This window comes from Orcinus orca, chromosome 13 (assembly GCF_937001465.1).
Source record: "Orcinus orca chromosome 13, mOrcOrc1.1, whole genome shotgun sequence".
NCBI classification, from domain to species: Eukaryota; Metazoa; Chordata; class Mammalia; order Artiodactyla; family Delphinidae; genus Orcinus; species Orcinus orca.
Window position 1 is genome coordinate 91294508 of NC_064571.1, and position 26099 is coordinate 91320606.

General features: G+C 45.5%; 2 protein-coding genes across 5 annotated transcripts in view; one reads left to right on the forward strand and one right to left on the reverse strand.

Moving 5' to 3' along the window:
* Positions 1-361: 361 nt before the first annotated feature.
* On the reverse strand, positions 362-13980 carry ACP1 (acid phosphatase 1). Of its 4 annotated transcripts, none has more exons than XM_004274923.4 (6): positions 13876-13980; positions 9507-9580; positions 9306-9419; positions 2869-2930; positions 792-897; positions 362-633 (listed from the first exon to the last, which is right to left on the reverse strand). In XM_004274923.4, the coding sequence occupies exons 1-6, from the start codon at positions 13916-13918 to the stop codon at positions 556-558; spliced, it is 477 nt and encodes a 158-aa protein (XP_004274971.1). In that variant the 5' UTR covers positions 13919-13980; the 3' UTR covers positions 362-555. The 4 variants fall into 4 exon arrangements, 2 of the variants coding, with proteins under 2 accessions (XP_004274971.1, XP_004274972.1); XM_004274924.4 differs by lacking the exon at positions 9306-9419 and adding an exon at positions 9145-9258 and having other exon boundaries at positions 13876-13978; XR_007470766.1 differs by lacking the exon at positions 2869-2930 and having other exon boundaries at positions 604-633; positions 9145-9419; positions 13876-13978.
* A 241-nt stretch (positions 13981-14221) lies between these two features.
* Positions 14222-26099, forward strand: part of SH3YL1 (SH3 and SYLF domain containing 1) — a 45417-nt gene continuing 33539 nt past the window's right edge. The window contains 2 exon segments of the mRNA XM_033437531.2: positions 14222-14354; positions 14678-14802. Of these exon segments, the coding sequence (XP_033293422.2) occupies position 14802 (1 nt within the window). The 5' untranslated portion in view covers positions 14222-14354; positions 14678-14801.

The window sequence follows — 26099 nt, forward strand, 5'->3', positions numbered from 1 at the left end:
AGACACAAACTAAGGAGTGAAGGTGCTGAAGACGAGTCAGCAAATCTTCCTCCTTCCTGTCCTGTCAATGCACAAGTGTGCACTGTGCCTGTGTGTGAACACTTCTCGCCAACATCACTGGACACCAGGCCCTGGCATCAAGAGGGAGTGCAGGGCAGGGGCCCCGTCCACACAGAGGGAAGAGGTAGTGCAGATTCCTGGAAGTGCCGATGGCTCAGATGCTGCCGAGCCTTACAGTGATGCTTTACTTCATTGTGTTCTATTTTGCTGCTCTGCGATTTTCTTTGTTCCACTATTTTTGTAACTGGGGCAAAGTGGGAGGTTCAACTAGTCTAAGAACACTTACCCCATAAACTGGCTGATCAAAATTTTTTATTTATTCGTCCACCAAACGCAACAACTGGTTTCCATCTACAATTATTTTTAAGGTAAGAAACAGTGAGTCAACTGAGAAAAGGGCTGCGGCCTTGGCTAGGGAATGGCGACACTGTGACACCTGACTGAGAATGCGGGCCTGTGGGAACGAGCCTGGGCCGCAGCAGGGCTGGACCCGGGTCAGCGAACCTTCTCCAGGAAGGCTCTGCAGCACCGCACACACTGCTGGTAGACGGTCTCAAAGTCAGCTTCATTACCCTGAAAAGACAGGGAAAAGGAAGAGTAACGAAGCCTGCGTAAGGAAAAGGCCCTTCAGGAGTCTGCCTCCGACTCCCAACGTGAGGGCACACAGACAGGCTGGTGTTTACGTTATCCCTACCCGAGAACCGCAGGATGGAAGTGAGAACCATACTTACATAATAAGGGTCTTCAATGATGAGCTTTTTCTGTGGATCGTAGCTCCCAAGTAGTTCAATTCTCGCTCTGCAGTTTTTAACTTGATTACTTTTCCTATTCAAATCTCTGTAAAATTGAAACATGAACTCAGTTTTCTGATCTATGGTTTCAAGTTAAACTGGGGCGTCTGCTAGGGTTTTATGAAGCACCTATATCAAAATCCAGCAAAAGTGGCCTGATTTAAAGAGGAAATCAAACACCGGGCAGCTCCGCGCGGCCCTCCCCGGGGCTGCAGTCTGGGGCTCTGTATCTCAGGCAAGGGGGCTCGCAACAGCAGGGCATTTACGCGAAGCGCACAGCTTTGAGCCACGCGATAATCAGCGCTCTCCTGCCGAGGCGGCAGAGTGGGACGCAAAACGCCATGAGAACCAAGTCCCAGAGGGCGGGAGGCTCCACGCTAAGGTGTCCTGACGGTGGTCCTTGCACCCACTCCACGCGCCCATCTCCCACCTCAGCTTTCTCACTGAGCTTCGTGTGGACTGTTCCTGCATTTGGTTACCAAATCTCTATGGGGGACAACAGAGTCTAACGGGAAACCCGCGAGGCCTCAGAGCACAGACCCTCCCCAGGAAGCCACCGAGGCTGAAACGTGAAGGGCAGGTGGGAGCAGGGGTGGCTCGGGCTGCACCACCAAGTGCCAACCACGTCTGGACATTTCATTAGTAGACAGGGTGCCACACAGAGTTCTCTAACAAGACACTGTTGATGATACTGATGAGCTATTCTGTAACTGAGAAAAATGTGGACAAAACAAAACTAACAAGTGAAAAACAAAAATAGAAAATCTATGTATTTTAACACAGTTCGTGATTAATGAAAACCTAGGTAAGCCTGTTGCATCCGTACCTGTCCACCCTACAACAGTGACTAAAGGAAAGAGTTTCTGTTAATCAAACACACGCAACATTTACGGGTTAGCAGTGAAGCGAGGCAGTGTGGTCCTGTGCTCACACCGCGGGCTCGTCTCTGTCCTTTCGGTGAGGGCAGACACCAAGGGCCCTGCAGGCGGACTGCTCAGGCATCTCACTCAGCAAGACCTATTGTGTGACAGGCAGCACGGTGCCCGTCTTGCAACTGGTGCATGGTCTGCTCACACATTCCCTTTGGTCACTTAGCCCGAGTCTGCCTCTATATTTGTAAAATACATCGTATTCATTTATCTTTGCATGGTCACATTGTATCATATTGTTTGTTAGGTTTAATTTGAATACACGAAGCCCATAATACATGTAAGCCCACCTCAGACTTCAGGAGGAGAGGCCCAGGAAAACGCTCTCATCATTGGTTACCAGTGCCTGGCTGAAGAAATGCCACACCAAGCTTCTTGTTGCCCAGATCCATGTCCCCTGAGGTCAAACGCACAAGTGAGGCGATAGGGCACGGTGGTGAGTGTGACTCATGCCTCACAGAGCCTAGGCTAAAATTCCAACACACCCACCACTGAATCTGTGACCTTGGGCAAGTAAGTAACCTCTCTGTGCCTCGAATTCCCCTTTGATAAGACGGAGCAACAGTGCAAACCTTCAGAGGAAGCGCTTTGGCGTGCACAGCACACGATACACACCAGGCTTAGCCATTTTTACCTAATACCTTAATCTGACAGTTTTTGTTTTTTAAATTGATTAAGGCAATCAACAATTTAAATGAACTAAAACGTCTTCTTTTTTGTTAGTCTTTTTTTGGGGGTTGCTGTGAGGCAGCTGTAAGGGGGAATAAGATGAGAAACACAATACAACACCATGCTGGCCGTGAATCATTACAGCAATAACAAACTCATTCTCCTGCAAGACAAAGCATCATCTTATATATCAGACTTTTCCTTATCAAAGGGTGTGTCTAAGTGTAAACAGATCTATGAGACTTCAATTCTAAATTATTCCCTGGATTTCTTACTATTCTAAATAAGTACTTCCACATGTTGTGACCATCATTATGTATTACAAGTTTAAGGTACTAGAAAAGTCATTTTGGACAACAAACTGCCTAGCCTATTACTGAACCGAGTTGAAGAGAAATACCCTTTAAAAATACGATTACCTCAGGTTGCTTTCATCCATGCATAGTATATAATCAAAAGTGGCAAAGTCTTCTTTGGTAACCTAAAAGTAAATGAGAAGTGAAAACATAATGTTTACGTTTAGACCAATCAAGCCTAGAGGATCCAAAACAGAACCTTAAAAAAAAAAAAAAAAAAAAAAAGGCTATACTTGAATCTGCTACTCACTTATTAAGTTATAAATCAATTAAGGTACTTTAAACAGTTAACCTGATTTCCTAAAATTGTACTGCAAATAAATTTTATTTTATACAGTTCCCTAGAATAATCATAAATAGTATAATATGTGGATGCAAAGTTTATACTTCATCTTCGACTTCTTAGAAACAAAGTATAATTCAGTTAACTTAATAAAATGTTCCGTGTCTGAGCCCTACTTTTCATTCCAAAAGTACTCATCCTCAGCCCCAGTGACACGGACCAACTGCAGCACTGGCGGCCGTCCTCGTGGGGCCTCCCTCCTACGCAGGGTGGGCAGCTCTCAGGAGTGACAATGCCTCACAGAAAAATAAAGCAGAGAAGAGAGCAGAGAGGAAGATAACATTTGAGGTAGAGGGTGGTCAGGCTCACGAGAAAGAAACACACGAGTCTCTGGATCTTCTCTGTTCTGACTAAATATCCGTAACTTGGACATGACACAGAAGAGAGCGCCACTCAGTACTGTTACTAATTCTCACCCGAACTGTGCACTGTTTTCCGACATAATTCATAAACATGAGCTCACTAAAATATAAACAAAAACTCTCTTATGATTTTTATTAGTATAAGTAATAACAGAATAAGAAAGGAACAACTATATTCAATTTTAATAACCTATAAGGGAAAAGAATCGGAAAAAGAATATATATATATATATATATATATATAACTGAATCACTCTGCTGTACACCTGAAACTAACACAGCATTGTAAATTAACTATACTTCAATTAAAAAAATGGTAGGCAGGTGGGAAGGAAGGAAGGGAAACATGCCGTAATCAAGGATGGAAATAATTTCTAAGAATGCTTTCAATACTCATCTTCATCACTAAAAAAATCCTCTAAAATATAGTGGCACAATGAAACTACAAAGATTTTGAATACCTGGTTAAACAGAGTAGTGACACTCTACTATAATCAGTGCTGCAGAAGAACCAGAAATATACTCACTATTCTGTTAAAAATAATAAATTTTGGCTCTTAGTATGCACTTGCATTAATTTTTAGTGTAGCACATTAATAAAGTACTGGGACCAAATTTTGCTAACATTCCCAAGCTACTAGCTTATTTTAAAATCTATTAGAACAAATATTACAAGTTATTTCCCCAAATTAGTTGTCTGAGAAATGTCCTGAGATTAAATATTAAACATTGTTTTTAATTTTGGAATGACTGCGATTGCAGATCCTAAGAAAGACTTAGTAACTGACAGCTACATGGAGCTACATGATGTTTAGATGTTGAAATGACTGTGGAAGAGGAACGGCTATAATTAACATCTTATAAAGAATGCATGGTAAAGGATTTCCGCTTGCAGCTATAAATGAAATTGCTTGTGGCAAAACAACCCTATTGCCAGAAAAAAAGTAGAAAACGCCCATCAAAACTAAACACTTCTGCACAATCATTAACGTGCTCCCATGACAGCCAGGCTCAGAAAGGCCAAAATCCCAACTGCGTGCACAGGACCAGGTATGCAAATTGGCGGGCCCTCAAGCCTGGCTACCTGGGAGGGCTGACCGGCCACAAACGGCAGCTGGCGTCTTGCCCCCGCCCTCAAGAGGACTTGCTGATCCTGGGCCCTGGCTAGAGCTTGGAAGAGAGATCTCAAACTTCCTGGATGCAGAAATTTTTAACTCTTAAAATTATTTAGGCCTTCCGTCTAAACAACTTGTTACTTAGGCTTTTAGCTATTGTACCAATATTCACCAAAGCTATTAAAAGTGAAATTTTTATAACACTTATTATTCACTTAAAAATAATAAAAATTCATTACCTGTTATTATAACATTTTTATAAATGAAAAACAGCTCTATTTTCCACACTGAAACTTAGGGAGGAGAGTGGCACTGTTTTACATTTTTGCAAATCTCTTTAATGTCTGCTTACTCAAGGCAGACGGTTCTCCTCTGTGCTTCTGCATTTGATCTGCTGAAATATGCAAAACCAGCCTCACACAAGTACGTAGCTTAAAAGCAGTATTTTAACAGCCATTGTGTAACTGTGGATATTCTCTGATGCAACGCCAAAGCTCATTAGCAGTGGTTTCTTACAGGTTATTTGCAATGCAGAACATGAAAACATACGAGCAAACTTTTCCTACTCTGTCCAAGCTCACTGGTTATGGTTAGTCTGAGCCTTTGAATGGATCCCTGACTCACACATTTTGACCTCACGGGCCTAGGGGTCCCTGGAACCCACTGTGGGGACTGTGCTTTAGACTCTCACAGGAGGAGCTGTTAGCAACGTCTGAGGACATCGTGATTGCCACGATGGGGGATGAAAGGGGTGCTCAGCATCGTGTGGGTCAAACCACCCGGCCTCCCAGGTCACGAGAAGCCTGGGCAGAAGGCCGCTGATGGAAGGCAGGAGCACCAAAGGGCCAGTGGGCAACCTCACCGGATGGAGATGCCGGAGGTGAAGCAGACACCACACGTCTTCTCCTCAGAGCATCTGCCAAGTTCCTAAACTATTCAGAGGAAGAAGCCAAGAGAACAAGTGGAAGGCCGCACGCAGCAGACTCAGTGGGGAGGGAAGAACTACTTCAGAAGCTGCTAAACAGGAACAGCCCTGTGTGCTGAACGCCTCCCCGGCAGGGGGGCTCCTGGAAGTTCACCGGAGTGGGGCCCGTCCAGCACAGCCCGAGCTCCGCGAGGCAGGCCCAGAAACCAGTCAGCTCCAAACCAATCCCTGCCCCACCAAAGCGGAGCCACCTGGGGGCGAAGGTCCTTCACCCAAAGCTTCTACATTGTCTATACATCATGCTCCGCATTTAATCCAAACTAGCAAGCATGCCGAGCAATACAACAAAGAGGAAAAGAAAGAAAGCAGACTCACAGATGACCCAGGTATTAGCTACCAGGCTTTGTGTAAAATAACTGTGATCGGAGTTGCTCACGAAAACATAGGGCAAGATGTAGAATTTCACCAGAGAGCTGGAGTCAATTTAAAAGATCAAATAAAACTTAAAGAATTAAATAAAGTAACAGATACTAAATATTCAATAAATAGAGGCTTACGGACTGTTTGAAAACAGAAAGATTTGTACATCACAAAACAGGTCAGGAGGAAAATCTCAGACTGAAAAACAGAGTGAAAAAAAGGATGGAGAAAGTAGAAAAAGCACAAGAAATTTATGTTCAAAATACATTTAGGCTGAATCTCAGAAGAATGAGGGGAAGAAAAGTAGACAAAGATAACAGCCCAGAATCTTCCAGCACTGATGAAAACCATCAAGACACAAATTCAGGAAGTGAATCTGACCACATAAAACTGCTGGTAACTACACACCAAAGAAAAGCTAAAGACAGCAGAAGAAAACGACAGCAACTGCAGGAAGCAACCAAAGGACAATGCATTAGATGAATCCTTCCAAACAGTTAAGGTAGAAATACCATCATTGTTTGACAAAAGTTTTTTAACCGAAGAGAAAAGAAACATTAGCCAACTTGTTCTATGAGGCTGCTCGACCCTGACACAGTGTGTGATGCCAGGTGTGTATCCACCCAACAGAACTGCACACATACAAAAATATTGAGTGGACTCAGCCCCAAACTAGAAACAACCGAGTGTTCATCAAGAGTGGAACTGATAATAAACTGTAGCCTAACTGTAAAATGATACTGAGTCCACAAATGAGGATGACTAAGCTTTGCTATGAACAACAATACGGAGAATCTCACAAAGGAAAAAGCTGACAGAAGTATACACACTATAGGATTCCACTGCCATAAAGCTGAAAAGGTAGCGGCATTTTGAGTGGTGACCTCTGGAGTAGAGGGAGTAGAGCTGGTCGTGCCATAAGATGCACTGAGCACCCTGACATCTGTGCATATGTCACATAAAGTTTACTGGAAAGGGAAAGAATGTATGATAAAGTAAACATCCCCACAGAACTAACCGGATGTGAGAGTTCACATACTCCAGAGAAATGATTACATGCGCTAAAAAGAAAAAAGTACCCTGAATGTATTCTGTCTATAAAACCCAGGTTTAATAGAAATATTAGAATAGTTCTCATACAAATTGTGATACTCACTAAAGAGGAAATCTGTAAACATTAGAAAATGCTAAAAAATAACAAAGATCTGACGTGATACTGACATATCCTACTAGGACTTGCACATTTTTAAAAAAATCATTGCTGAGAAAATTTTCTTAAAAGCAACAAGAGAAAGAAAAAATAGATCATGTGGAAGTACTACTTCTAAAACTGGTAATAATTTCATAAGCAGTAACTTTCTAGCTTTGTTTTTCTAAGGCATGTGTATTTAAAATATTTCATTTGTACCCACTTTTATTATAAACTTAGTGTATGAAAAATAATCTGATCTTAAAAGCAGAAAACATGGAAGTATGATTGCTCATAATTCTGAAGGTCTACTCAAAATAAATCTACATTATTTAAAAAACAAAATAGAAACTGGCAAGGTATGTACAACCCTGAAGAGATTAGAATGGACAAATGATATAAAAAATGTTTAATCTCCAATGAAAATTCCACTTAAGAAAGGGTCCTTAAAATAGTTAATTTAAATAGTAAATTGTTAACATGCAGAGTCAACTGATGTAGCCAGAAACTAGTTCACAGATCTCAGTTATCTAAGTCAAAAATAATGTGTGCATTACTAATTTCTGAGGCATTATTAACATATTCAAAGTGTTTCTATAGTCATTTTGTTTTGTGAATTTTCTGGCTCACACGTCAACAAATAAACCTGTAATTAAATCCAAGTTCTACCACTTGCAGCTGCATAACCTTCAATAAGTCATTTATTTTCTCTCCAGAACTGTTTCTTGACCTGCAAAATGTGTTTACCAACCACTCCTTTCCATAACTGATAAAATTTGAGAACGACCAAAATTTAAAATACGATGTTATATGGCAAAGCAATCTGCGAAGTTTTAAATAGAGACAAAATTTAGTATAACAACGACTAAGGAACCTTTATCCAGTCTTACAAAAAGTTCTGATCCGAGCACTGATACTACAGTTCTCACGCTGCCATCCACACTTACAAACATGCAATGTATCTGACAACTGATTTTCACAATATTTGGCTTCTCACTTTGAAGGCCTCAAACGCTCACGTGACGCCAAGCCACGACCTTCTTGGCCTACAGAGCCTACATTTTGTCAGGATGGATACAAAAGGAAGTTAGCAGATTTTAGCGAGGTTTTTAAAGAATCCAATTGATTTGGATTTAGAACAACACGCTAGTCAGAAACGAGGCGTGTTTCTGTAGCAGCTGGTCCCCGTGGTTATAGAAGGTGCCGGCACGAGCACCCACAGCAGCTCCTAGACTGGGAGGGACTGGACGGGCCGCCTACGGAACCCGACGTCTCACCACGAATGCTGCCATGAAAACCTCAGCACCCCACCTCCCGCGGTTCCACGGGAGTCTAGAACCCTGTAGCCCAATAACGTGCCCACCAGACCAAGTGACTATTTAAATGAGTTACAATTTAAAATGCAGCCTCCATTACACTGGCCATATCTCAAAAGTGCAAGAGCACATGCAGCTGGCGGCTTCCACCCTGCAGAGCAGATAAGGCACACCAACCTCCTCGCAGGACGTTCTGCTGGGCCGCATTCCAGAACCAAAACCCAGAAGTGCTACTGCTGGTGTGCAGGCTATGCGTCCATAATAATATCAGCGCTACCCGGTACTTCTAAGGCACTCCACAGTTGGCAATATGTTTCTGTATTTACAACCGAAATTTATTCTAGCAACAACCTAGTAATGGAAGCAGACTAAGTCACCAGGGCTTAAATGTTTAAAGACCTCACGCACAGAAAAAAAGGTGATGCCAGCTCAGGTCTGCCAGCTCTTAGCCAGGGCTCTCTCGACCATGCATTTTAACAAGTCAATTCCAAGACCGTGCAAACCTTTCAGAACTGTGGAACCAGAATGGGTGTATTGTGGCTGGTTAGGCCGACCCTAAATAAACAGACTCAAATAAACGCACTCATTATACATAAGTCTGGTTAAGCCTCTCACAAGCGCTCAGGTTACGGGATCAACGTATTAGAAATTAAACGAGGTCTCTTCTACCTGTCTTGCTTTATGGACTGTGTTAATGCCATGATTTCTCAGGCAGCTCACAGCTCTCGGATCTGGCGACCGGCCCACGTTCCAGTCAGAAACAGCGCCACTGTCAATGACCCACTGCAACACAAAACACACAAGTGCACCTTCAAGGTCAAGTACAGTACCTGCCGGGCAACGTGACTCATGGGGACACCATGCTTCTTCATGCAAGCCTGCCCTCGATAATCAGGAGGGTTTCCTAGTTCATACGTGGACGTTGCTGCACTGTCTATCCTCCACTGCAGGAGAAAAAAAGAATTTTTTTCACAATTTTCTGCCCCAAAGCCATTCAGGTTGTCCTCTTTAAGGTTGTGAACAGTACTTACAGTATCTGAAATGTTTTGATCAGTTACAAGTTTCCTGAAAACTGCTTCTGCGATGGGTGATCGACAGATGTTACCTTAAAAAAAAGGAGGGGGCACAGTGAGCATGTGATGTGAGGGAAGCAAGGTACTCTTCTCTGAGGTGACCGTCCTGCCAGCACGTGGCAGCACCTGGGGGAACAGCTGACCCAACCCTGCTCAATGATTTCACACCAACTGTCCAAGTACTCAAAGTACAAATGACAAAGACATCCGAAATCAGAACAGTCATGACCAAAATCATCGTTTTTCAGGTTTGCTACCACTGACCCAGAAGCGAGTCGTGAAATCAACGAAGTGGGTCGCAACCAGCCTATTTTAAAATGAAATACAACAGGATAGAGTTTAAAAAATGCATTTTCAAGTATACTGCACATAATAAAGATGACTATTGTTTCATAAAATATACAAGCAAATGTATTTGGGCCTAAGAGTAGTTCCACACAGACTTCTACCGCAGGACCTGTGCGGAGGGAGCCCTTGCTTGAGTGCTGTGGACCAAGTCAGCCAGCTGGGGTAGGGATGGTCCTCCAGGCTGTCCAGTCTGCCCAGAACTTACAGCAGCTGCAAGTTCACAGATCCCCAGTTCACCCTCACTTCAAACCAGCTGAACCTTACAGGTTCAATATTTCTCCAGAAGGACTGCAGAATTCAGGAAAATGCTATACTTATGATTATAGTTTTATTATCACAAAAAGATACAAAGCAGAACCAGCCAAAGTCAGAGGGCACAGCAAAGATTCTGGAAAGTTCCAAATCGGAAACTTTCTGGTCCTTGGGGACGTGTCACATTCCCGTCACCCATGTGTGACAGTACTCAGAGTACTGCCAATCCAGGACGCCTCCCAGAGCTCCAGTGCCAAGGATTTATTGGGGTTTCATAAATAAGCCCAACTGATTGAATTACTGGCCTGTGGTTGAACTCAATGTCCAGCCCCTTCCCCTGCCATGTGTGGCTCGCAGCCTCCACCTGAGTTACCTCCTCAGCATAAGCTGTGTAGGGTCATCCCTGAATCACAAAACACTCCTATCACTCCAAGGGAATTCCAAGGGGTTTGAAGGTTACCTCCCAGCAGCCAGGACAGAGGCAAGACCTCTCATTAAATGGGGTCAAATTCCTTACTACACAGGGGAAGAAAGATAAAAGGCAGAAAATCTTCCCTCAAAATATTTCTACCAGGTGCTAAGCAATGTATTTATGGGAGATACGGAATTAGCTATAATAAAAACAAGAAAACAAATGCTGATAGACAAGCAATATACTACAGGAGCACAGGAAAATATTCTAAAAAGCATAAAGAATAAGAAAGTTTCTTATGAGAAAAAAAGAACAATTAGGGCTGGTCTTTAAAGGATGAAGAGTATTTAAATACTGGTTAATTGTAGGAAAAAGGTAACCTGACACCACTATGCTCTCATCTCCCAGTGTGCTGGCTGGGACACAATTAACAGCACACATTCTTTAGACCTTTAAAACATTAAACACTTAATAATCTTGCCAAAATAAGGAGTTCCGTTCTTTTCTGCTATTACCCTTACCAATGGTATACATCTGACACTTCCCTGCACTTCAGTCTGAAACAGGTCCAAATAAACGCTTTGAAGGAATAAAACTTTTATGTTTCAGAAATGTACTGTTGTTACTGTCCTGCATACAGGCTACCAAGTGAAATGGCAAACAGCAACCTCAAATTCCCCAGAGCTCCATGTCTCACCCCCTCCACTGGCAACGCTCTGGTTCAACACACAAACTCTCTCTGAATTGTGGGTCTCCCTCCTGTGGCCCTCACCCCTTCTCAGTCCAATCTCAACACAACAGCTGAAGGCTTCTTTTTAAACTTCCCACCTCTGCTCAAAACCCTCCAATGGCTTAACTCGCTCAGTGAGCCCAAGTCCTCACACGGCCTCACCAGATCTGTCCACCGCAGAACCTAAATGTGGGTCTGAAAACTAGGGCTCAGGACCCACCAGCTTTGTATATAGTTCTCAAAGCTAAAAATAATTCTTTTACATTTTTAAACAGTTGAAAAATACTCAGAATATCTTGAGAATATTCCATAGAATTCAAATCCCAGTGTCCATACACAATTACAGCCCAGCATAATCACTTATGTACTGACTAGGGCTGCTTTTGCACTACACCTTTGGTATGGCCTACAGAGCACAAAGTATTTGTTCTCTGGCTCTTTACATAAAGAGTTTGCAGACTCCTGCCCCAGAACACTCACTGTATGTCAGGAAGTAACTTCTCCCCTATGCACCAAGAACAGTACTGCTTATGTATCCACTGGGAACTGAGAAAACAGCCACAGTACCTGAGTCCTCAGGTACAGAGGAGTGTCTGACTGAGAAGGTACTAGGTCACCAGGCCCAGAACTTCAGCTTCCCAGCCGTTTCTTGAACATGGCCAGCACCCTCACTTCAAAATCTTTCACCTGCCTTCCTCTGGGTCCAGAGTGCTTTTCCAAAATACCCTACACTTGCTTCCTCACCTCCGTCAAGTCTTTGCTCAAATGTCACCTTGTCGGTAAGCCCTCCCCTGAACAGCCTACTTACAGTTGCACTCTCCTTCTCTCCCCCTTTCCTGCCTTACTGTCTAACCAAATCCTTGACTGTTCATGACGGAATGTGAGCTCTAGAGGCGCAGGGATTTTTGTCTGTTTCCCTCACCACTACATCCCTAGCACTCAGAACAGTGCCTGGTCCCGTGGCAGTTGCTTTAAAAAAAAAAGTACTGAAGATGAATACTTACAAGCAGACACCTCCCATTAAGAGCCACCATAGTGCATTATGTCAGCCTAATCAACAATACTAAGTGAAATAAGGCAATGGAGTCCTATTAGATGCCCAACCTGAGCTGAACGGCCCTTAAAAACTGTGTTGAAGCCATCAGCCAGCCTTCAGTGGAGAGCCTAAAACTCAAATGATGCCTACTGTCAAAGTGAAACAAGGAGGCCTTTTACTTTTCCCCTCATAGAAATTCAATTCTGCAAATACCTAGTATGCATCGTATTTTGTCCTAAAGCTGGAAATACAAAGAAAAATAAGCCACAGTTATTGCCTTCAAGAGGGCTAAATCTAGCTATAATCTCAGGAGGCTATCAAGTTAATTATAATAAAATCTGTGTGAGGAAAGGTGTCTATAAAGGGTCATGGGAACAACTACCTCTACCTAGACGATCTGGAAAAAGTAAAGAAGGGAATACTTGGGTCTGACCTTTTAGAAAGGCTTTCCAGGCAAAATGCAAAATGGGTTCCCAGAAAGAAGCACACAACGGAAGGCACACTGAGCATCTGAAGTCCTGGGGAACAGGGAGTCCACAGGGTGTGTGGGTAGGAAACGGTAAACGGGGTAAAGTGGGAAACGCTGAGCACACTTCTGTGGCCTTCTTTAAGGGTGCACCTAAAGAGGAGTGGAAGGAAATGCAGGAAATGCAGACTCATCAGAAGGTTTTAAGTCACTGGACTATTGACCATATAGGCCGTCCTCTCTGCGGAATTAAGGCAATGGGGTGGAAGCACTGAGGTGCCCTATCAAAGGAAAAATCCTGAGAGCTAAAGGGAAAGTGAGCTCTATTTTAAGTAAGGGAGGCTCACTGTTGAAGTCCTAAAAATGAAAATAATTCTGAGCTGGAAGTTACCTGAAGAATTAAAAATAAAATACCTTCACTTTCATGTAGAGGAATATTGGCACATGGGGCTGTTACATAGCGACCTAGGGAATCAGATCTCCCTGGTTTGGCTTTTACAATCAAGAAATCCTAAACCTTTGCACTTCCCCTGACTTTAGGTCAGATCCATTTGTGAGCATGGGCCGAGGCAACATGCCAGCAAACCAGTGTTGTCATGGGTTTCGGCGCATCAGGAGGCCCTTAAAGGACAGATCAGCCCAGTGGCCTCGAGTCTGTCTGATGAAGGGGAAAAAGGGATTCTAGGCAAGTGCAATGCCAGGAACCCTGGTTTGGAGTACAGGTGCTGCAGGTGAGAAGGGAACCGGGCTTGGAGAAAGGACTGTACAGAAGCTAGAGGTCCAGGTTTGCATAGAGGGCTTCGGCAGGTGACAGGGGATCCGACTCGGAGACAGGACTGAACAGGAGACCCCGCTTGGAGAGAGAACCGGGCACGTCCAGGACACCCCGCCTGCAGAGCTGCCCAGGCAACGGCGCCGACCCATGCCACCCTCGGGTCTCCCCTCTCCGGGCTCCTCCGCATCACCGTTCCTGGTCCAGCGGCGCGGTCCAGCGGCGCAGCCCAGCGGCGCAGCCCAGAGCGCACGAAGCCCTTCCCAGCCCTCCAGGAAAGTCAAAGTGGGGCTAGATCAGCGCTGTCTCACCCAGACACACGAACAGCACTGACTTGGTCGCCTGTTCGGCCATCTTCCCGCGCTCAGAGAGGCGCCCACTAATCACGTAGGAACGTTTCTGGCGCGGCGCATGCGCACCGCGAGGGGCCCGCTCCGCGCGCCCGCGTAGTCCTGCCCCGGCCCCACCCGGAGCGAGAGTGCAGTCTCGCGCTTGCGCAGTCTGGCCCCAGAGCCTCCCGCGGGAGGCGGCGCCGAGAGCCACCCCTTTGGGCGGGGGGTGGGGCGCGGGCAGGGGAGGGATGGGGCGGGACCAAGAGCCACCTGGAAGGGGAGGGGCCCAATGGGGGAGAGCTGGGGTCACGCGCCTCTGCTGAGTGACCACCCGAGGGCAGGAGAGGGCGTAGCCCCGAGTCCCGGGGTTTTGGGGGCCACAGACTGAAGCCAGAGAGACGGGGCCTGATGGGTCCCCGAGTGTCCTCGGAGAGTAGGGAGTCAGTCCTGGGATTCAGGTGAGCGCCCGTCACCTGGGCCGCGCGGCCGAAGGTGAGGCCCGCGATCAGGGGCTGGGCGGGGTCCGCAAGGGCACCTCCTGGTACCCCGAGACCCCCGCCCCCAGTGCCCGGGTCGGAACCGCTGCGCAAGGTCCGCTCTGCGGCAGGACGGCCGCTGGGCTGCCCAGTTGTCGAAGCTGGGCTGCTTCAGCAGCCGCCCTGGGACCGGTGAGGGCGAGCGCACACCTCCCTTAGCTGCAGTTTTTATCCTGCGAATATGTGTAAAGTAGGTGCTTTGCCCCGGAAAAGCGGGTGTTTACCTGCTCCCTCACCTGTCTCAGGTGTGCACCTCGCTAGACCGGTCCCTGCCCTGGGAGGCGGAGCCGAGCGGGGAGGGCCTCTCCTCTTCCTGGGTAGGTGTCGGCAGCTCCAGGGGCGCCGGAACGGACCAGGCTCGGGGTCGCAAGTGAGTACGGGTGTCGGTGACGCCGCTGAGCCTCACCTGGAATCGGGAACACCCCTTGCGCTATACAAAAGTTTTGCTGAGGAGTGTAAATCTTTGGTGAAAGAGATAGAAACGATGTCTTTGGGATTTTTTTGCTGTTGCGCATCTATTAACACTCAGTTATCCCACAACTGTTAAAAGTTAAGAGGAACCAGCTCCCTGGACTCGCCACAAATGCGGTTGTGCTTCAGGTTTGGCCCCAGTTGATTCAGTTCACAGAATGGCTCTTCTCGTTTTTAATTTTAGCGATTGTCATTCACTTCATTTGTAAATATCTAATATTTGAAAAGCCAAGTATTAGGCTCTATCTTTTTTCGCTCCCGTCTGTTTTAGTGGGGGACACTCTGGACCTTTGTTGGACGGTTTGGGTTCAGCCTGGGCCTGGCTCGCGCAGCCGGAGGCAGAAAGCTGCCATTGTTTCCGGGCTCCCCAGGTGTAAGTGCCGGGCCCTCCACACCTCACCTGGCCCTGCCTGTGATCAGCCACAGTTCCGGGGAACCTCTTGGGGCAGAGTGGCCGCCTCCCTGGTGCTGTGAGCGCTGGACCTTGGATCTCTTTCCTTTACTGTGGTGGTTTTTCCTTGTGTAATGAAATAGGAAACTGCTCTGAACAGGTAGATGACCATAAGATAATGAGATTTACCCTGCTAGCTGGAAATGTGTTATTTTCACTTCATCTCAACAAATAGTTCTGTGTCACCACTGCTGCTGCTGAGGCTGAGTTGGAGAGAATGACACAGGGGAACCCTGCCCACAGAGAGTAGGAATCTGATGGCCCCAGAATGTTCTACCAAAGGGGAGGAGGTTTTCAGGTTTTCTTTTGTATACAGAACATGCGTGTCCTGCATTTTTGTCCTCATGAGAGTTTTTACTGAGGTGTGGGAGATGCCTGAATTAATAATGGGTTAGTCAGAAACTCTGCACACACGCACCTCAGAGAAATAACAAGTCTCCATGGTGCTGTTTAGTTCTTTGTGTGGGCTGCTATTGGCATACCTGCGCAGTGACCAGCTGGAGGTTAAAATCAGTTGTTACTTCCATCCTGTTTATCATGCATAAACTAAGGAGAATTGGTTATCTGGTTTACAAATATTCTATTTAAACAGAGTTTCTTTAAAATGAGTTAATACTATCCCTCATCTTTTGTAAGATTAAAAAAATATTTAAAAGAAATCTGTGCTTATCAAGAGTGATTTGATGCTTTTATTCCATTTAGGAAATTTTCTCAGGGGCTTTCTCACTGTTTAGAAAGAAAGATATGGTGTTTGGAAAGAGAACGCTGACAAGCGAAGGGGATGTTGCTGCCGTGACGCTGAGTGACCGGTGGTCACAGACGTCTTTCTACAAGTTGCCTTATGTGCAAGTGTGTCACGATAAGACATCATCCTGTGCAGTTGGAGACCTAAACACACGGAATTTTTATTTTCTTTGGGAGGAGTCCATTTTTCACAGTCACTGACCAGGTTAATGTGGCCTGTGTAGTCCTTCTCTGAGCCAGGATCACTCTTCAGTTTGAGAAAAGGTAACATGGTATAAGTCGAGGGGCTCCTTATGCTGGAAGTTATGGTTCTTGTCACTCCATAGTCTCTGTCCCCTGTCTGAATCCTGTGATCAGGGGAACAAGAAAAGAGGCACAGGCCACGGTAATGTTTGGGGCTCAAATCATTAGTTTAGTTTGAAGTTTGGATTAGAAGGTTAATGACCTGACCAGAGACCAGTTTTGATTTCTAGAACTGACAGACTTTGTCTCCTTAAGACAAAGGAAGCAGTTAAACCCAGGCCACAGAGAGATAAGAATTAGTTTAAGAAACAGTGGTGTCCACCTAAAGGGGTGGGATAGGGAGGATGGGAGGGAGACAGAGGGAGGGGATATGGGGATGTATCTATATGTATAGCTGATTCACTTTGTTATACAGCAGAAACTAACACACCATTGTAAAGCAATTATACTCCAACAAAGATGTTAAAAAAAAAGAAAGAAACAATGGCCATAGTTATCAGGTGGTAGTGTCCGAGATGATAACGTCCTAATAAAGCTAAACTCAATATTTCAACGGCTTTCAAAAGATTACATAGATATATAAAGTTTCTTTTATTTTAGCTAAGGTTTATAGCCAAGATAAAAATTAATAAAAAATTTCCTATAGGTAGCCCTCTCATAATTGAGACTCCATTAAGGAAAATAATATATTAGATGCTTGTTGACCAGAGGGAAAGTTTGGGAAGCGCTGAAGTCTGAAAACGCTGAGGTGTTGGGAGGGGGCCTTTCCTCTCCCTGCTTCCGTTCTAGACTGCAGGGCTGGGCCGGAGACTAGCCAGTTTTACCACCCGGGTGGCAGCTTACTCCAAATAGTTTCTGATGTCACTGTGGCCCCCAGTCACCCCAGCCCCGAGTTTACTGCCCCATGACCAATATGGGAATTATTTCTACATCTTAAGCTCATTTCAAGCTTTTGAGGTTTCCAAAGTAAAAATTTTCTCCTCAGTATTAAAAAAAAAATCCTCTTAATTAAAAAAAAAAGTCTTAGTATGGAAATTTTCAAATATTTCAGTTACTTTTTAAAGAAAACTTTACATCTGTTTTCTTGGCTTGAGGTTTGGCATCCATCCTTCTCTTAGGAAGAAACTCAAATATTTATAGATGATTTGCTTTGCCTTGGAATTCAAGAGACTTAAGAATTTTATGCATGTTGAGATGCAAACCATGACTTAAAAATGACCTTGTCTTCACAACTTCAGCACTATAATGATATCAACATTCTGAACGGACCATGCCCCTCTGCCGAACGGTACAGCAGAGGAAAAGTGGATGAGCCATGATTTGATGCTGAGGACAGGAATTGAGGCTTGTCTCGAAATCGTTGTTATTACTTGTTGGCTCTGACGGAAAAATTCACCATTATACAACTATGACCTGGCAGTATGCTCATATTAGAAATGTAATAGGATCTGTACTAGTCAAACAAATTGGCCAGGTTCTTCTGGAATTCAGCTGAACGTGAAGGTGTCCTCACCGTGACCATGTGACACCCAGCTCGCAGTGACGCAGGGCTGTGTCTAGCACTCAGGCTTAGGGATTGAGCTTTGTGGTCTGCAGGCATCCCGGGCTGCGTGTGAATTCCCCAGTCCAGTAGCTTTCCTTCCCATGTTTATAAAAGAGGCTCTGACCTTCCCTACACAGGATGTTTGCAATAGCAACTCTCAACTGTGGAATTTGCTTATTTAACTGGTTTAATTCTGCCTGGTTGATGGAGTTCAAAGTAGAAAGTCTTTTGGGGGTAAGGTTTATGTATCATTTACTGAGCTTTAGTTGCACGTGCCAGAATATCTGATCCAAATTGGCTTTAGCAGGAAAGGATTTCACTGGTCCATGTGACTGAAGAGTCCAGAGCTGCTTGTGGCACCAGCTGTGGCCCAGCCCTGGGCTCAGGCAGTGCCGGCGGAGCCCAGGTCCTCTCTCCAACTCTAGTGAAGTGCTCCTCTGCATGGCTTTGCTCTCAGGCTCTCCCCAGTGGTGACAAAACCTTGCAGCAAGTCCAAACAGAAGTGCCTGTGAAAGAGGCAGTTCCGGCAGCTCCCACACAAGCCCTTGGTCAGATGCTGACGTGGATCAGCCTTGGTTACAAAGCTCTGCTGTAGCACAAGGAGGACACTTGGTCTAATTCTGCAAATGGGTCCCCTTCAGGTGCGGCATCCGTGGAAACAAACACTGTGCTGGTTCCAAAAACCAGAGGCATAGATGCTCAGTAGGAAAAGGAACCAATTTCCACTGAAGTTTATTAATTCAAGTCAGTGCGATGTACTGAGCACCTGGATATATGAAGAGGGCTCTACAGGGGCACAAAGCTTTGTAAAAAGCACTGCTTCTGACCTGTAAGGATTGCAGCTGAGTGGTGGACAGCTGTGTGGGTAAGAGTCTCAAATCACAAGCTCGAGTGCCGGAAGTGTAAACATTCTATCGAGTCCTCGTTTTCAGTCACGTCTCAGAGTGGGTGTTGAGAAGAAGCGTCAGGTGTGTGCCGCCTCTGCCCACTCAGATTTGCTTCTGGGTCTTCAGTTATTATTAGTTCTGAAGCTGCCCCTGCTGCCCTCCCAGGGTCCTGGCACCCCAGCTCTGATGGGACAACAGGAGTTTCCCGCAAGCAGAGAGCTGGCTCTCCCACGCCTTCTGGGCTGAAGGGGTCCTGGCACCCCAGCTCTGCTGGGACAGCAGGAGTTCCCTGCAAGCAGAGAGCTGGCTCTCCCATGCCTTCTGGGCTGAAGGGGTCCTGGCACCCCAGCTCTGATGGGACAACAGGAGTTCCCTGCAAGCAGAGAGCTGGCTCTCCCACGCCTTCTGGGCTGAAGGGGTCCTGGCACCCCAGCTCTGATGGGACAGCAGGAGTTCCCGCAAGTGGAGAGCTGGCTCTCCCATGCCCTCTGGGCTGAAGGGGTCCTGGCACCCCAGCTCTGATGGGGCAACAGGAGTTCCCTGCAAGCAGAGAGCTGGCTCTCCCATGCCTTCTGGGCTGAAGGGGTCCTGGCACCCCAGCTCTGATGGGACAACAGGAGCTCCCTGCAAGCGGAGAGCTGGCTCTCCCATGCCTTCTGGGCTGAAGGGGTCCTGGCACCCCAGCTCTGATGGGACAGCAGGAGTTTCCGCAAGCAGAGAGCTGGCTCTCCCATGCCCTCTGGGCTGAAGGGGTCTCCGTGGGGTGGGTGCCACTTGGCAGTGGGGCTGCTTGAGGCTTTTTAGACCAGTGTGCTTGTTGGTCTCCTGACACTCAGGCCTCCTTAGTTTGGGGTTTGGTTTGCTTTGGTTTTGTCCTACCTTTCCTGTGACAGCCTAGAAAGGACTATTTTAAGGTACTATGCCATCAACTTGTACCACGCTTCCCTCTCACCCTCCTCTCTCTCAAGATCTAGGAAATGTTACAGAGTCTGAGAGTCAGGGAACCTTTGCGCTTACTCAGCACACGTTCTTCTAAACCCACTGGGTTTTCTATGTAAATGAGCCTTTCCTAGTCCTCACAGGGTTTTGATCTTTAATTCCTAAAAGCAACAAATGCTTCATTCATTTAACAAATATTTATTGGGCACTTACTATATGTTATTATGGTGTGTGTTGGAGATATTACAGTTAATAAAATAGTCAACGTGCTTAACCTTATAGCACTTACATTCTAGAGAGGGAGATTAGGTTAGAACGATCAGATCAGATAGACAGATAGACAGACAGACAGGGTAGATAAAAGCCATGGTGTAGACTAAATATGGTGGAAAAACTTTGAGGCGTGTTATTAATGAGCTATTACTTAGAGCATTTCTTTGGAGAAATGACCATAGGTGTTCAAGACTGGAAACAGAGAAACCACAGAGGAGGCTGCTGAACAGCCACCACAAGAGCAGATATTCCTTGGGCCAGACTGGTGGCAGGGGAGCGGGTGACATGTAACCAGATTCTGAGCGTGTTGAAGGTCTGTACTCCAGTAGGGTGTGCTGGTGGATTGGCACTGGGAATGAGAGCGATATGGAAGTTACAGTTGGCTCAGGTTTTGAGTGTGAGCTCCCTGATGGATGAAGCCTACCTGGAGAGGAAACTTGGGGAGCAGGCTGGAGAGGAGGTTAGGGCATCACTGTTAAGTCTAAATGTGATTAATTTGAGATGCTTACTTGGATACTTGATTTCAAGGTCCAATCAGTAATTGATACGGTGAGTCTGGCATTTAGGGAAAGGTTAAAGAATAGATCAGGCTTGGAGAATTATCAGATATAAATGGTGCTTAAAGTCACAGGACCTGAGGTGTGAGTGTGAATAGGAAAGGTGGAGCCTTGGGGAAGCTGAGAGGACCCTGAAAGGGCTGGCCTCCAATGCTTCGCTCCCTCTTGGAGGCTGTCGACGGGAAAAAAATGCACAATGTGAGAGTTGTGAGTTAAGTTTTATTTGGGGCAAAATGAGGACTGTAGCCTGGGAGACAGCCTCTCAGATAGTGCTGAGGAACTGCTCTGAAGAGACGGGGTGGGGAGGCCAGTGTACACGTGATTTCGGTGAAGGGGGTACATGTAGTCAAGCACACAGTTTGGCAGACATTCGCTGCCGGTCACAGCAGATGTCCCTATCAGTGATTCTAGTGCTTTTCTAGATATGAGAAAATGTGAGAAACTGTGCTCTTAAAATCTTCTCCTGACAAGATCTAAGTATCTGAAGGCCTGTTCTGCCAGTTCTTTCCAGAGCACAGAGGGCCTCATTCCTGAGCTCCGCCCTGAGCTCCTTTCAGGGCGTGTTAAAGGTCAGCGACTGCAGTGACCTCATCTTTGTAGAGTCAGATGGCAAGGGACAATTTTCAGTTGGCAAGACAGACGAAGGCAGTGTTAGCAACCTTGGCACTGCTGGGTCCTCTGGGGCCTCTCCCACAAGACATGGGGCCGGTGTCTTCCTTGCTGCTTGGGTCATCTGTTGTTTTGTGCAGCGCAGGTGGCAAAGCTCTGCTCAGCTCCCAGGAAGGGATGGCCCCGGGGTGGGGGGATCTTGCCAAATCTCAGGTCTGGTCTAAGATTTACGTACTCATGGTTTCAAGTAGAAGCGGTGTTTAAGGTTGATTTGGAAGAATGAGTGGAATTTTAAGAGGTCAGAGGTTGGCATTTTTTTCCTCTAGGACCAGGCAGCCCGTGTATCAGGCTCTGGGGGCCAAGAGGAAAACTGAGGCTATGTATTGACACTTATGCAACAAGAGAGAAAACAATCTTCCACAAATTGTTACTGATGAAAACTGAATTATAATAATAATTGAGAACGTTTTTTGTAATCCAAATCTTCTGGTGGGTAGAATGGGATTCTCTTTATGGGAGAACGTTTTCACCCTGAGTTCACTGTTTAGCGCCCCTCATCACGACAGATCATAAATGTTCAGCTATCAATGCTGATCTAGGATGGGATTTTACCTGTTTCATCTTTGGAAGTGTGTTCTCACATAAAATATTCTTCTTTTGATTCATTTTTTTCAACCAGCCGTTCCCACGGGAGAACAGTGCGTGGCTGGGTGTGCCCGAGTCCTCGGGGCCTCTGAGCTCCCGACGCCCCTTCCGTACGTGCTCTGGGCGGGGCTGTGGGGCTCCTGTAAGGGGCTGATGCCGAGTTCCCTCGGGGAGCAGTGAGAGGCCATCTGGCGAGCCCGTTTGGCCAGAGGCCCGGGAAAGCCCTCTCGGAGTCCTCTCCACAGCCCCCCGCACTCAGAAACCAGAGGCCCCACTGCTCTGAGGACTCCTGCCCCTGCCGCCCCCAGAGGGAGCCCAGCCTGGTGGCGCGCAGCTGTCCGCCGTCCTCGGGCCGAGCGACAGCTTCTCCAAGGAGGGCTGCATCTCCTCACCTTTGCCCCCGACCCGAGGACTGGCCCTCAGCCGAGGGCGCCACACAGAGTGAATAGCTCCCACAGTGAACATCCCCTCTTTGACCCGCAGTGTGCGTCCCACCTGCCGTTGGACTCTGCCTGCTACACCTCTTCCGGCCAGAGGCATGACTCGGGCGCAATGAGGAGGGTGCAGGAAGGGGCCTATAGCATCAAGTTTTCAGGCACGTGCTAATAGGAGCACTTGGTACAGCAAAGATCTATCTTTTTATCCATTTTAACCTTTAATAAAAAGGCAAAACTACTGCTTTGCTCTTTTAGAAGGACCTGCAAGTAGTCTATTAGGAATGCTATGTAATCAAAGAGAACGATATTAACATGTGGTATGTTATATTTTATGTGTTTTTACCCGGTTATCTACCTCCCCAAACTAATAAAGTGATTAGAATGTATATAAAACAAGTCTAGTCCTAAGTTAGAAAATAAAAATTACAGATACTTCTCCATCTAACTTCTGCAGCGAATACCATGGAGGGATGAGAAATAATTTTTAAGCATAATAAGTAGGGTTATGTCAGCTGCAGCAACAAGCCCCCAAATCTCGATTTCTTAGCACAAGAAGAGTTGTGGTGGGCAGCTTCCCCCGTGTTCTGATCCAGGGTTCTCCATCCCTCCCACTGTGGCTGTACCCTGGAGACCCCTTCAGGCAGCCCGTGATAGGAAGGGAGGGTGCAGAAGACGCTCCTTCCCACTATTTGGGCGTAGCAGCGACATCCATTACTGTCTCTTGGCGGCAGCTCCCGGGACCAGCGCTGTGCTGACGCGGGAAGCACACGAGTGTGTGGGAAACTAGCTAACACGGGAGACCCCCTGCATGCGACTTGTTCATTCCATAAAGAGTAAGGTTACATCATCTTAGATCCCAACAGAAATTAAGAAAACAAAGGCCTCATCTAGTCCTATGCCAGGTATCAAAGCACATGCGTTACAAATGGACAGTGCACGTTAGTCGGTTTTCTAGTCGCACTCGGGTTGCCTTGCTGATCGCCAGCTCGGTACCTCCTTTGTAGTGATCCAGAGGAGAAGAGGCGGGCTCCCATTGAGGCTGTTCACACCGGTTGTGGTTTTCGGAAGCCGTCAATTGTGTCAATACCATATCGGAAACTTGGAAATGCCCCCTACCGTGCACACTTTTTCTTGCTCACTGTGGAATACCAAAACCAACTGTATGTCATTAGCTTGCTACTGACATTAGTCAAGTCATGACTAACAGCCACTTCCATAAAATGTACTTTAAAGGCCGAAGTATCTACATAAATATGTTCACTTGGAATTGTTCTACGTTGTATTTTTTCTAAGACCTTCTAAATCCAGACTATAACCAAAGCATTGAGAATAGGAAAAGTTTAAAGACCACTAGTAAATTGACATAATTTTAAATGGATGTTTTAAGATTCCTTCCCTATTTAAAGATTATGTGCTTCTGAGAATTTTTCTGTGTTCATCTTTGTGTTTCATATTCACCATCGCAAGTGAAAGTAGAGAACCAACAGTAGCAGCTTTTCAGTATCTCAGTACCATCGTCAAAATGGGACAGTGTGATTTTAAACAAATACATGATCGAGAAGACGAAGAGCAACTTTATGTTAGTTCCTAAAAATGCAAATTTCAGAATTGTCAATGGTATACAAATGCATATAATAACAACTGAATATTTAGTGTATAGCCACTCACCAAATCCCTGTCCTTTGGATTATGTGTGTGTGTGTGTGTGTGTTGTGCACACGCTCGCACATGCGTGAGGGAGGGGAGGCTGTGTGTGCTCTCTTGTTTGTGTAAAACATAAGGGTACATTTTTCACTTTTCTATACCTCTTCATGCAAGACATGTTGGCTGTGAGAGGTCAGATTTTAAACAAAAGACAACTTATGGAGTAATTATTCATAATATACATATTTTTTTACAGCTGGAGTCATACGTTTCCACTAATATATTAAATATTTAATAGTACAGGATTCAATTTATGCTGAGCAGTCTTTGTTCTGTAATATTTCAGACATACAAAGGACTATTGAGAATAACAATTTTTACATCCGTGACTTACTATGCACAGCCTAAGGGAAAATGTACAAGTTTCCAGTAAGCTTCCTATATAAGCCTTCCCCAGGGCCACCCCACCCCCAAATCAAGTATCATTTTACTTTATCTTTATATATAAATATTTGTATAACATTTATGTAAATGTTTACATAAATGTGTGACACCCTATATATCTTTATGCAACTTGTTTTTGCTGTCAATATTACTCACATTTTGCCATGTTGATACAGTAGATCTAGTTTATCTGAAGTTCTGTATAGAATACAATTTTAATACTACACCAAACTAGATATATCCGTCCTCCTCTTGAGGGACGTTTGTCTCCTGTTTGAATATATTTATTTCTTTGTGCTGTTAAAAGCCCTGCCTCGGTGGCTGGGCTGCCGCAACAAGTTACCACAGACTGGTCGGCTTACAACAGACACGGCCTCTCCCGCGTGGAGGCTGCCCGTGGGGCGTCAGCCGGGCCGTGCTTGGAGGGACGCACCCCTCCAAGAGTCCTGCCTTCTCTCCCCCAACTCCTGGGGCCCCAGTGCTCCTGGGCTTGTGGCCGCATGGTCCAGCCTCTGCCTCTGTGGCCACGTTGCCTTCCCCTCCTCTCTGCATCTTCCCCTTTCTGTCTCCTTAAGGACTTAGGGGCCCCCGGGTAGTCAAGGATGATTAACTTAATTACGTCTGCAAAGACCCTGTTTCCAAATAAGGTCCCTTTCACAGGGTCCAGGTAGACGTGAATTTGGGGGCCACCATTCAGCCGGGCAGCCAGTGCCTCTGAGCACGTCCAGGAGTAGAATTGGTGGGTCATCTCCAGCTGTCCTCAGAACAGCTCCCACAGCAGCTGCACTTACTCACGTCCCCACCAATGGGACGGAGGCTTCCCTATGTGGCCCTGCACAACCTACACATGCTCATTGGCAGGCTTTTATAATTTCCGTCAACCTAAAGGACAAGACACGGTAATGCATTATGGTCTAGCTTTGCATGTCCCTGGCTTCTAGGGAGTTTGATCAACTTTTCATATATTTATTGGCCATGGAGGTTTCCTCTTCTGTGGATTAACTAATTGAACACTTTGCCCCATTTTCTATAGTGATTTCATATTTTTATTGATATTAAAAGATCTGTATATATTCTGGGTGTGGTACATATATACAATGGAATATTACTCAGCCATAAAAAAAGAATGAAATCATGCCATTTGCAGCAACATGGATGGACTTAGAGACTGTCATACTGAGTGAAGTGAGTCAGACAAAGAAAGACAAACATATGATATCACTTATATGTGGAATCTAAGAAAAGGGTACAAATGAACTTATCTCTAAAACAGAAAAAGTTACAGATGTAGAAAACAAACTTATGGTTACCAGGGGTTGGGGGGGAGGGATAAACTGGGAGATTGGGATTGACATATACACACTACTATATATAAGACAGATAACTAATAAGCACCTACTGTATAGTACAGGGAACTCTACTCGATACTCTGTAATGGCCTATATGGGAAAAGACTCTAAAAAAGAGTAGATATATGTATATGTATAACTGATTCACTTTGCTGTACACCGAAAACTAACACAGCATTGTAAATCAACTATACTCCAATAAAAATTAAAAAAAAAAAAAAAACAGAAATGGAAGAAGCAAAATGTCCAGAACTAAAGAAGGATTTAAGAATTCAACTTGAAGAATCCTAAATTTTAAATAACAAACGAAAAAGTAGAAGATACTAAAGATATGATAGAAATACAAATTGAAAAATTCAAATTGATTTGTAATTATAATAAATCAATTAACCATAAATCATATCAATCATAAACGTAAATAAATTTAAAAT